The sequence below is a fragment of the Mus musculus genome, chromosome 8, assembly GCF_000001635.26.
Source record: "Mus musculus strain C57BL/6J chromosome 8, GRCm38.p6 C57BL/6J".
In the NCBI taxonomy this organism is placed as follows: Eukaryota; Metazoa; Chordata; class Mammalia; order Rodentia; family Muridae; genus Mus; species Mus musculus.
The window spans coordinates 45,911,046-45,923,349 of record NC_000074.6 but is presented as its reverse complement, the minus strand read 5'-3'; the positions used below and the strand labels follow the sequence as shown (position 1 = coordinate 45,923,349).

The 12,304-nt window shown below is 43.2% G+C and overlaps 1 protein-coding gene across 2 annotated transcripts in view; it reads right to left on the bottom strand.

Moving 5' to 3' along the window:
* Nucleotides 1-3,714: 3,714 nt before the first annotated feature.
* Pdlim3 (PDZ and LIM domain 3) overlaps nt 3,715-12,304 on the bottom strand; it is a 34,149-nt gene continuing 25,559 nt past the window's right edge. Inside the window, exons 5-8 of one of the 2 annotated variants that reach the window (NM_001374652.2) lie at nt 9,390-9,653; nt 8,091-8,221; nt 5,781-5,892; nt 3,715-4,525 (exon numbers count right to left, since the gene is read on the bottom strand). In NM_001374652.2, the coding sequence (NP_001361581.1) occupies nt 4,336-4,525; nt 5,781-5,892; nt 8,091-8,221; nt 9,390-9,653 (697 nt within the window). In that variant the 3' untranslated portion in view covers nt 3,715-4,335. The remainder of the gene's footprint in view (nt 4,526-5,780; nt 5,893-8,090; nt 8,222-9,389; nt 9,654-12,304) is intronic. The other variant, NM_016798.5, reaches the window with a different exon arrangement.

The window sequence follows — 12,304 nt, the reverse complement described above, 5'->3', positions numbered from 1 at the left end:
ACACCAGAAAAAATTCAAGGCCAAATATACCTTGTAAAGCCATTTCCCACTTTACTTCTGATAGACTGTCTTGAATTTCGTTAGAAAGTTCAAGACCAGGCTTACCTCGTAAAGCTATACTCACTGGTACTCTCGTTCCCCAGCTGAAAAGTTCTGAATTCATACAGTTGAATCCTTCTTAACAGTCTGCTTTACGGGAACCTTTATTACCGCGACCCGCAGTTCTGGTTCTGGAATGAGGGATCTTCCTTGCGCCAGTCCCGAGTTTTTTCTCGTCCCGGAATTCGGCACCAATTGTTATTAGACGCGTTCTCACGACCGGCCAGGAAAGACGCAACAAACCAGAATCTTCTGCGGCAAAACTTTATTGCTTACATCTTCAGGAGCCAGAGTGTAAGAAGCAAGAGAGCAAGAAGCAAGAGAGAGAGAAAACGAAACCCCGTCCCTATTAAGGAGAATTCTCCTTCGCCTAGGACGTGTCACTCCCTGATTGGCTGCAGCCCATCGGCCGAGTTGACGTCACGGGGAAGGCAGAGCACATGGAGTGAAGAACCACCCTCGGCACATGCGCAGATTATTTGTTTACCACTTAGAACACAGCTGTCAGCGCCATCTTGTAACGGCGAATGTGGGCGCGGCTCCCAACAGACACTAATATGTTTTACGATCCTCTGCTTAACAGGTACAAAACTCCGTGGGAGCATGGATAGTTTTGTTTGGTATTTTGGTTTCCTACAGCTTGTAAGTCTAACCAATGTCCAAGCTTGTCCTACTTTTTTCCCTAAGGGAGCTAGGTCAGAATTGATTGTCCTTTTTTGTTTGTTTAATTTTTTGTTCATGACGTGAGTTTCTTCTCCATAGAACTCCTAGTGTGGATTTGTTACAGAAGGACAAGATAAGGAGAGCATTTCTTTTTCATTTGTTTGCTTTAAAAAAATTCTTGGGACTGGAGGCATGCTCGTATTTGAGAGTATTGGCTGCTCTTACAGAGGACTCAGGTTGATCGCCAGGAGTCACGCGGTGATTCGCCATCGGTGACTCTAGTTCTAGGAAACCCAGCCCCTTTTCTGGCATCCATGGGTACTTTATATCCATGGCACACAGACATGCATGCAGGCAAATTACCCCCACACATAAGACTAATAAAGTGTTCAAGAAAATGCTTGTAAAAACCCCTTTCATTTTTACCATTGATATTTTTATGTCTCACCTTACACATTTAAAAATAATTTTCATAAGACATTCATTTCCATTTTTTAATTCTTGTTGGTTATCTATTAAAAACTTTGAATTGTTTGGAGAACGGTATTTGGAGAACGGTATTAATTCTAAAGAGTGAATGTGCAGCGTTAGGGCATACCTCCCAAGCTTTAATCACACAGCCTAAATTATCTAATTACAGCCATCTCTCTCTGAAGTTTCAGATTTGGCAGATACGGTTATATTTTACTATAATAATAAGCTCCTTATTAAGCCTGGGTGTGAGCAATTCACTATGTACTCTACTGTATTTAAAATATGTGAACTATGATTTAAAGAAAGCCTCCATCATTTCTTTGATTGCTTGTTGAATGGCTGATTAAATGAGGCTCATTGCGTAGCCCAGGCTAGCCCCATCTTTGTGTTTCAGTCTCACATGCTGGGATTACAGGTATATGTCCCCAACCTCAGCTTGGAAAATACTGCCTAATGTCTAAAACCCAGTGCACAGTAACATCTAATGCTTCTTCGTGAGCCTTTCTGTCTTAATTCATTCTATTTTCAGTGAAGTATACAATCATCCTTTGTGCCTTCTGCTCTGCTTCAACAATACTGCTTCCCGTTCTCTGAAAGGCTCAGCAGCTCATGGGAGGGGTGTGAGTGAACAGGATAGGGTCGGCAGGGGAGTGTGTAGGCATTGAGCACTTCTTTGCTGTTGTTTGAAACAGTGTCTGGTGTATCTGCTCCTAAATGTAGCCAAGGGTGGCCTTGAACTTCTTCTGATTCTCCTGCGTTTGACTCCTGGTGTAGAATTACAGATGTGCACTCCAACACTTGTCGAGGGAGGATCAAACATGGGGCTTTGTGTCTAGGAGGCATGCACTCCTCCGACAGAGCCACATCCCTAACCTCTAAGTGCTTCTGAAATACTTCCCTGTATACTCCTTTGGTGGCCCTACCTCTAACCCCTGGCTCAGCAGTGCCTGGCCTCGTCAAGTCTCAAGCTTTACAAGAATCTAGAGAATAAGTCCAATTGTATCTGCGTTTTCTCAGTTGCTCTTTTTGGTTTTCATTTTCTCAGATTTTCTAAGTACATCACTACTTGTTTATTTTCCAACTTCCAAAACTTGGTTTTCCAGAACAAATTATTAAAAATAACTTTTGAGGGAAAAAAAAGAGTTTTTTACATAATTCACATCCTAGACCTCAATAAGAACTTACTATTTTTAATAGCTATAGTAACAAACACATTTTATTGAAGAACTTACTATCTTAAATGCCTGTGGGAGTCAGGCAGACATTCTCTGGAGAAATTAAGGGCAGAGACAATTAGTTAAGGGTCTCAACCTGGACACTGTAGGAGGAAGACACTTGCTCTATGTTAGCAAGTAGCAGCTACAGCAGGTAGACATGGCCGGGTCTATCATGGAAGGCAGACTATCTGAGGCCATCCATGTCATCTCAGCTCACGGCGAGGAAAGCAGGAGGGAGGCACAAATCAAGAGCATTGCTGTGGGGCTAGCTGAGGTGACAGGGAAGGGGATTCCTAGCAGGAACTATGTGGCAGACTGTCCGGGCCAGGGGCCAGAGGGAGTTCATGTCCAGATTCAGAACTCCTTGGAAGACTGAGCGAAGAGTTTCCGAGGTTACAGAGAAGTCAAGGTTAAGGCCTGACCTGAACTGTGCCCAGACAAAGTTGATAGGAAATCATGGAGATCAGCAGTGGGCACCAGCAAGCCCCGGTAGACCAGCAATGCCCACCTTCTCTAGTAGACCCCCCCTCCCTCCAGCCCATAGAGGGATCATCTTGGGATGGGAAAGAGGATGCTGCTGAGCCAGTGAAAGAAACGACCCTTATGGGCCTTGACCTTTCAGCTTCACTGAATGTTAAGTGAAATAGACATTTCAGTCAAAAGCCCATCCTAGGGAGGCCAGAGAGATGGCTCATTAGTTAAGAGCACTTGCCATTCTTGCAGAGGACCAGAGTTTAATTCCCAGCACCTACCTACCTAGTGGCTCATAACCTTCCACGACTCCAGTTCCAGGGAACCCATTACTTTGCTCTGACCTCTGCAGGCACCAGACATGCATGTGGTACATAGACATCAGTAGCGTTTGCCTACTGAGTGTGAGGGCCAGGGTTTGAGCCCCAGCACTCCTGTAAAATGGCAGAGGTGTTAACAGCTGGGCATGCAGAAAATGGCAGATCTCTGCAATTGCTGACACCTCCCCCCACCCCACCCCAGCCCAAACAGCAAGCCTTGAGTCCCAGGGAGAGATCTTGTCTCAAAAACCCAATGTTGATGGCTCCTTAACATAAAGGTTGATTTCTGACCCCCATAAACATGGTTATACTTATTCAGGCCCTCCTACATACATACATACATACATACACACACACACACACACACACACACACACACACACACACACACACACACACACGCATGCACAGGCAACATCCAACCCTTACCATATACACAAAGGACTAAGCTGTAAAAACTAAACAGGACATAGATTTCTTAAAATATTTGTTGATTTAGACACTAAGAAAGGAGTGAGTCCTCTTCCTGAATCTGTTGGCTACTACTTCACAATGAATTACAAAAACATGCTCCACAGATTTATTTTGCTTGCGTTCTCCAGTGGTACAGCTGTTCGCATGTAGAATAGAGCAATCCTGGAAGTGTCTTCCTGACATGCACTTTAGGAATGACAGACACAGACACCTGCGGAGTTTGTTAAGAGTGTTTGGCATTACTTACTACAATTACTAAAAGCAACTTGGAAGGAAAAACAAGTAGACTCCCCCAAATATCCAGGTATTTACATATCAGATGGCTGGGTAACAGAGGGAGCATGGTATGGAAACATTATTGCTTTAAATGTCTATTGCTGTCCCCAAAGATAAGGAATTGCAATCCATAGATAATACTTGTCTTTTGTCAGCAGGCAGGCCTTTGCCTCCCCTCCCCGTGTTTTTCCCTCTCTACACAGCAAGATAAATGTCTAAAAGCCTCGGCTTTAGAGTGGGAGGTGACTGTTCGCACTTCTCTTTCTTGAAGTCCTCCACACCATCAGCCGGTGTTTGCGGGTGTGCGCATGTGTGCGTGAGTGTTCTTGTCTGCAAAGGATTTAAGCTTTGGGGTACAGAGTGACGGTGTCGTAGCCCTCTGGGGGCCTCGTGCGGGCTCTCGCGTGCGTCTCACAATACAGCTCCCCCTCCACGAAGAAGTAGCCTTTCTGCTTGAGGTTGAGGTTACAGTCGGCACACACAAAGCACTCGGGGTGCCGGTACTTATCCCGGGCCTTGACGACAGCACCTCTGTGGGGAGAAGACACAGGTACAGATAGGTGAAAACATCACAGAAAGAGAAGAGAGAGCGTGCTGCCTGTTTCACAGTCAGGGAACCACAGTGCGCACGGTGTATTTGTATGTGACAGCTCGACCCCACACACCACCACCTTTCTCTGTGAGGTGTGAATAATCTTTAGGCGCTCAGACAGGTAACCCACATAACCTATGTAACTCCGCCCCCTGCCCGCCTCCCTGCCTCAGTTTCTTTACAAGTGGGAGCCATGACTATGGAAGCCGAACCCCATAAAGGGGTAGTGGTGACTGAGCCAGGCTGTGAGCTGCGAGTTGGAAGTTCCACTGATGGCTTCTTATACTCGTGGTTCAGCACTAACTCTACCCGGTAGGGATGGCACTCCCAGTGGGTGGGCTCACCTTAACCAAGGACACACAGTTTACTGTTTTTTGTTTGTTTGTTTGTTTGTTTGTTTGTTTTGTTTTGTTTTGTTTTTTTTAGGAACGATGACTAGTTTTTGAGGGTGGGGGCACTGTGAGTTGTGCGTTTTCAGAAGTGCTGCTAAGCCACCCCCTTTTCTCTCGGGCCCCTCTCTGTTCCCTTAGTTCTAAGTGGGATTCTCTTCCCCACCTCTCTCCTAGACAACCGGACAAATCTTGTCTCTCCTTGTGGTGGGAGAAGAGGATGAAAGGGTGGGAGAAATGTCCACATGAGACACATTTAAGGAAGATAGGACTCCCTCGAAAAATATGAATTAGCAAAGGTGGCTGTTTATATATACATAGTTTCTTGATAATGTAGGCTGACTATATTTTAAAGATTTCCATCTTGATAATTGTATAATTAAAACTGCTGGTCACAAAATGCTTTTTAATTCATAATCTAATGGTCCCTGCATTTGTTTCTCTTCTATAGAGAAAAGTAAGTATCCAAAGATTATATATTAATGAAATTATTTTTTAAAATAGAAAACATGATTCATAGAAATTGTTTTCATATACATGTTTGGGCAGTTTTCTTTTAGTTTGTTTTTATCTCACACAAGCATTTCTGAATATACAGACTGCTGACTTAAGTTCTATGACAATTTGGGGTTATGACTAAGGCACATTGGCCAGATATGCTAAAGTGTTATAAATGTTCTATTTTAAGTTAATGAATAGAAATTTAACTTTTCCAAAATTGCCTTTTCTATATAAAGTACAAGAGATGGAAAACCGCCAGCAAGACACAGAGTGAATTTCCAAGTCACTTAAAAGCGAGACATACACAATACCACTCCCACACTTGTCACAGAGCGGCATCCTCTGGGCACTGCCAGCCCCACCGTGGACTTTCGTAACCGGAGCCCTCACGCTTCGAGTTCCAGCCGGACGGTCATCTGAAAAACAAAGTGTTTCCATTTATGGTGGGGAACAGCTGGCTCCAGTTTGTACTCGGAGACTATTTTAAAGCGAGCACTTTAACGTCTATTTTAAAGTGTGCACTTTAGCCCAAGGAATTCTTCAGTCGCATCTGTGGTTTCAAAGGGAGCAGGGCCCACTGGTGTAAAAGAGACGTGGTTCTGAAATAGGTCCCTTTAAAATGAAACTACGTACAAAATGCGCTGCTGGGAACCATGGCAAGATGCTACAAGGGTTGGGCATTTTTCATTGGATGCCCCGCCCACCCCTCCACCCCACCCCCCACCCCCGGAGACAGGGTTTCTTTGTGCAGTTCTGGCTGTCCCAGAACTCTTTTGTAGACTAGCCTGGCCTCTAATTCAGAGTTCCGTTTGCCTCTGCCTCTCCAGTGCTGGGATTAGAGGCGTGCGCCACCATACCTGACACTCTCATGCTCAGCCACCGCAAACTCAGGATCATTGTGTATCTGCCGACTGTTACGGTCCACAGACAAGAGCTGGGGACCGCGTAACCACCAGACAGGAAATGTGCTTTCCTTTCTTTTCAGACCCTGGAAACCTCTTCTTCACTTTTTGTGTACTGTGTTGTCTGTCCTAGAGATCTCAGATAAACAGAGCCAACATGGCCTTGGCTGTCACGTCCTGTTTCTGTCACCTAGCATAAGGCTTTCAAGGCTCCTCCCTACGCTAGTGTCATTCAGAGCCTCGGGCCTTTTAGAGGTGGATAGCATTCTTTCCCTGGTAGGCTATCAGACTTTATTTATCCACTGGTGTCTCAATGGCTACCTGAGTGCTTCCACCCATTTGGTCCTTGTTAATAAGGAGAATACCACTGTACAAGTGTGTTTTCCTTTCTGCTTTGAGATGTCTGTCTAGGCACAGAATTGCTGGGTCACTTCTGCCCCACCTTCCTTCCAGATTAGATGCCTACCCTTTTTTTTTTTTTTAAAGAATCCTCCATCAGAAATGATGGACCTTATATACGTCTCCCTTGTTTACTGGAGAACACTGATTATTAGATTTATTTATTTATTTAATCACTTTACATCCCACTTACCGACCCCCTCCTGGTCAACCCTTCCCACAGTCCTTCCTACACCCCCTCCCCTTATCTTCTGAGTGGGTAGGGGCCCATCTGGATATTCCTCCCACCCTGGCACCTCACATCTCTGAGGGGCTATGTTCATCCTCTCCCCCTGAGGTCAGGCAAGGCAGTCTAGCTAGTAGAATGTATCCCACATACAGGCAACAACCTTTAGGATAGCCTCCATTCCAGTGGATGGAGCTTGGGGACTCTTATGGAGGAACAGGAGGAAGGATATCAGCCCCCTAAGGGGATAAGAACTCCACAGGAAGGCCAACAGAATCAACTCTCCTGGCCCCTTGGGGCTCTCAGAGTCTGAACCACCAACCAAAGAACATGCACAGGCCAGGCCTTCTCGTTCATATGTAGCAAGTCTGCAGCTTGGCCTTCATGCGGGTCCTGAACAGCTGGGTCATTTCTTGATGAACTTTGTAAGAGGCAGCGGCTCTGCTTTCCTGAGTGGTTTGTGCCATTTCACATCCATACAAGCAATGCGCACAGTTTGCTATTATATCTAAGACTTTACCAACCCATCTTAATGGGGGCACTTTTGCCTTTTGTGTGACTCTTAAAGGGCAGTATGTATCTTAAAGGGCAGTATGTATCTTTTGGGGGGACAAAAAGCATGAACTGGAGTATGAGCCAGAGAAGAACAGAAGTGGGTGAGAGGTCAGCTCTCCATTGTACCACCTGTGTGACCTTCTCTAACGCCACTTTTCTTATGCCTCTGTTTCTCATTCGTCAAATGGGGCAAATAATGGTTTCTGTCTTCCTGAGTCATGGTGAGAGTTCGGTAAAACTATCTGCAAGGTGCTTCGGCAAAGAATGAGGTGCACGGTAGGTTTGATTTCATGCTTATCTCTCTCCCCAAGGTTGCTAATACTCTAAGGAGTGGGGAGGGAAGGCTGAGAAATCTTACAGCATCTGTTGAAAACGAACTCTTTGATTAATCAACTACAGCGGCCCCTGACTACTATGGATAGAATTTGGGTTTGGGACCTCTTTATTTAAATGAGTGGCTTCATTTTAGTCCTCCCTCTCCACCCATCCAAGGGCCATTACAGAAATGTCAGTAGACACTGATGGCGCTCACCAGGCCCGTCATTCACCAGATCCTGCAGCACCCTGAAGGAGCCCGACTGGCGAGGAGCGGCTGGGTCATCCCGGTTGTCATGGAGCATGCGGTACACGTCCGACTGAGGGGGCACTGAAGCTGTGGGTTCACTGAAACACAAATATAGCTGGTGACACATCATCAGGAGCCCCGGGAGGCAACGTGACAACAAATATCCTCCTCTGTTTACAGCAAGAGCTGAGCAGGGCTTACTCTCAAGTGAATCTCTTGGATAAGAAATACCATTTGAATTCACCTAGGTGAAATCTGCCAGGACATGGCAATTTTCAAAGACAAGACTTATGTCTGGTTGATGGCTGTATAATTACAGATATGAACAAAACTGCCCCCCCCCTTTCCCTCCCAGAAAAAAAGACAGCAGACACAGTAGTGTAGGAGGGACTCCTTTTGATTATTCTTACTCATAGAAGTTTAAATATTCCTATTTATGATATGAAACCAAGTTTCACATAGTTTGTAAGTTGATGAAATTCACCCGGCAGTGTTTCTAACCACATACTGCAGTAACTCATCAATGTGTTTGTTAAACTGATTATGCAATTTTTGAGAGAGTCACATTGATAATAATGAAACTTTTAAAAACATTATTTATTATTACTTTTTCATAGTAATAAAACTAAGTTTTATCTACTGTGCTTTTAGTAAGTATATTAATAATAAATGATTAAAGATGTAATTCTACTTGTCAGGCAATATTAAAAGAAGCAATGGGATTTTATTTCATAATAAATCTTTTAAATAGGAGGAGCTCCGTGACAAAGTACTTGGAGCAGACATTAACAATGAAGAAGAAACTAGTCAGAATAAGGACTAACAGGAGTTGAATGTCTTCACTAACAACTGGAAACATCTGCTTATAAAAACTTAAAGCAATGCAAACATTTAAAACAGCAAAAACAATTCCTCTCGGCACAATCCCATTAGAAAAACAGAAAGGATCATCTCATAATAGTGTTTGGACACGCCCCCTCCCGTTTCGTCACCTACAAAAGACAGCCGATGTAAGTAAAATCTTAAGCCACCTCTGAGAATACTAAATCCTGGCACTTACAAAGAACACTGCAACTTTTAAATGGAGATTTGGTCTTTATGTGATTTGATTTTAACCAGGCTTAAATGTTTGCAAAACATTTTTTCCCCCTTAAAGCTTTTGCATAGCCTTCTTTCCACCAAGACAATGTTAAAAGACAGCATTAAAAGTCGACATCAGCCACATGTTTAGTCAGTATGCCCCCAGTTCAAAAAGACTCATATTACCTCATGGAGGATGTCTCCCCTAGAGCTGTGGCAACCTGACCCTGAAGTGTTTCCATAATATTGTCATCTGAGTACAACTGCATAGGCGTGTTAAACTGAGCGTGTACGATCTTCACGCCCGGAAGTTCCATTTCCAAAGGAATGTTAGGGGCCATCTTAGCAGCAACTTTCAAGTCACCCGGGCAGATTGTACTAACGGTACTGACGGAAGAAGGGGTGCTACGTCCACTGCCACAGTCAACACCGGAAGGAGTGCTGCAGCCACTGTGTTAATGACCGCGTTACGCAAAGGTGATGCAGGGAACCGGAAGAACACAGAAAAACGAGTACAGAGAAGTTAGAAGGAAGTAGGGACAGAAGAGGCCATCACATCAATCTAAAACACCGGCTAGAAGGGGTTTCGAAAATTGACTTTGTAAAAGGTACATGCAAAAAAAAACCGTGAACAAATCTAAAAGTCGCGGGCGATACTGCATTTGTTGGCTCAATTCTGTCAAGTTGAGGGTTAACACGTACACGAGTTGTACTTTATAAAGCAGGTATATAACACACCTGTCCTCGTTGTCTTAAAAGTAGGTGAAATAATTTAGTTTCTGACGATATCACAGGTAAATGGTAGAGGGAGATTAGCTGGATATCCCTTTATGACTCTGAATTTTATAATTAAAGTATTAATGACTGCTGTTTAATGAATAGTATCACTTTGCAGTGTTAAAACTTAGGCTAAATGTTTCAAAATAAGCATGCTTCAGTCATAAAGTCAAGCTTTGACTGCAAAATCATTCATTACCTATGGATAAGGCTAAATAAAGATTTTTAGAGCTATTTTATCAACATTTTACTGTTACTATTTCAATATATTATTTTTTTGTTCACTTATTTTTGTTAAGAACATACTTTAAAAACTGTTCTGTAACTTAATACAGGAGCTAGAAACGGTCAATAAATGTGTATCCCCTTGCCCTTGATGACGACAGAGCAAATAGTTCACCTCCCATTATTTAGATGCTACTCAAGGCTAATGTTTGTCTCCTTTGTACACATATGCCTCATGCAAGATTTTGGTCACACACATATATTTCCATGCATGTTTTGTATTTCCCTTTAAGGAGAAAGTTTAGGGACTTTAGTAATATTACAGAGGTTGGTCACCCTAGTCAAGAACTAGGGAGATTTTGTACTCTTTATGAAACTGAATTGGAGACCAGGCACAACTGACATGCATTTTGTTAATTAACTAATCAATCAATTAATTAATTAATTTGGCACTGGGAATTGAACCTAGGGCCACATGCATGCTAAATAGTCAGTCTCTGAGCTACATCCTTAGGGACAGTAAATCCACACAGACATACATTTTATGAGAAACTGGAATGTATTAAGAGAGTCTTCAAAAATGCACAGCCATTTAGAAGAAAGCAAAAAGAGGTACTGGTATTAAGGTAAACCTCTGTTATAATCGATTGCCTGTTTGTTACTGTTGCAGTGAACTTGAGACAGGTACATCATATATGTGATCAACAATATGATCAACAATAAGGTCAACAATCTGATCTATGACTGATGGGGCCTCAACTCTGCATTTACTTTAAAGGGCTACTGTTTTTACCATAGAGCCCCACATAGACACCAAAACCCAACACCCAACAGGTTGCTGAGCAGTGGGCTTGTAAAGTCAATGTCGTAGCTGGTTAGTTTAGAAAATATCATCAATAATTTAGTTAATTTTTTTTTTCGAGACAGGGTTTCTCTGTATAGCCCTGGCTGTCCTGGAAACTCCTTTGTAGACCAGGCTGGCCTCGAACTCAGAAATCCACCGGCCTCTGCCTCCAAAGTGCTCGGATTAAAGGCGTGCGCCACCACCGCCTGACCCAACTTCTTACACCATCCCTTTAACTCCTGCCTATTGAGAATCTGTTTAAAATCCAACCAGTACACAAGTTAGGTCATGGACCAAAATAGCATCTGACCTTTTTTAGGCTCAGCACTATTTCCCAAAATTGAGTTTAACTGCTAAAAGAAAGGAAGAAACGTTCTTCTTGTAGAGCAGATTGGTCAGGGTTAAATGATTTGATGTAAGCAGAATGAGGTTCATGAACTTGGAAAATGGGCCTTGGAGACAGTGGGTTAAATCTTGAGGGACTTGGGCCAAAAATAATGGATCCACTTAGGAAAGATTGAGAACGTCTCTGGCTTCCTGTGTCCCGTGTGGGATGCTAGATGCTGGATAAACTATTATCAATGGGAATTCAGAGATAGGCTTTATTTTGATATGTAATTAGTAATCCTTGCCTGTTATTAGGGATTGTATATAGATATGGATGTGCATATGGTTTTAATTTGCCAAAGATTATGTCTCTATTCCTCCTTCCTTTATCGTTTGAGTTAGGGGCCCTGTGTCTACTAAGTAGAGGAAATGATGTAACAGCAGCAAGCGTGGCCTTTTATAAACATCCAAGACAATATCGAAAGAGTTCCTGTGTTGGTGACTTAAATAAGACCATTCTCAGGGACTCTAGACCTAGTGGAATATTGTCCCGAGTTCAGGAACTTATTATTCTTAGTGACCCAGAATGCAGATGCTAATGCGATCTCCTGAGGCTGTCTTGGTCATGTGGCAAAATCACCTGTAAAGGGGAAGGTGACTTCAATTACTTCAGAACCAGGTGGGTTCTTCCACAGACAGTGAACTTCCCTGGAACTGTGTTCAGAGTTTCAGCGAGGAGGGTCTATTTCTGGATATAACTTGTTTAAAACTACCCAGAAACATTTCATTTTCACATTCAGGTTTATTTTTAAAAATCTCACCTATATTTTGAATTATTGCTTTGAATTTAAATTGTTGCACATTTCCATATAAAAACGCTGGTGCTTTCAATGGCATCAACTGTGATGACGTAATCAAACGAGCCGGA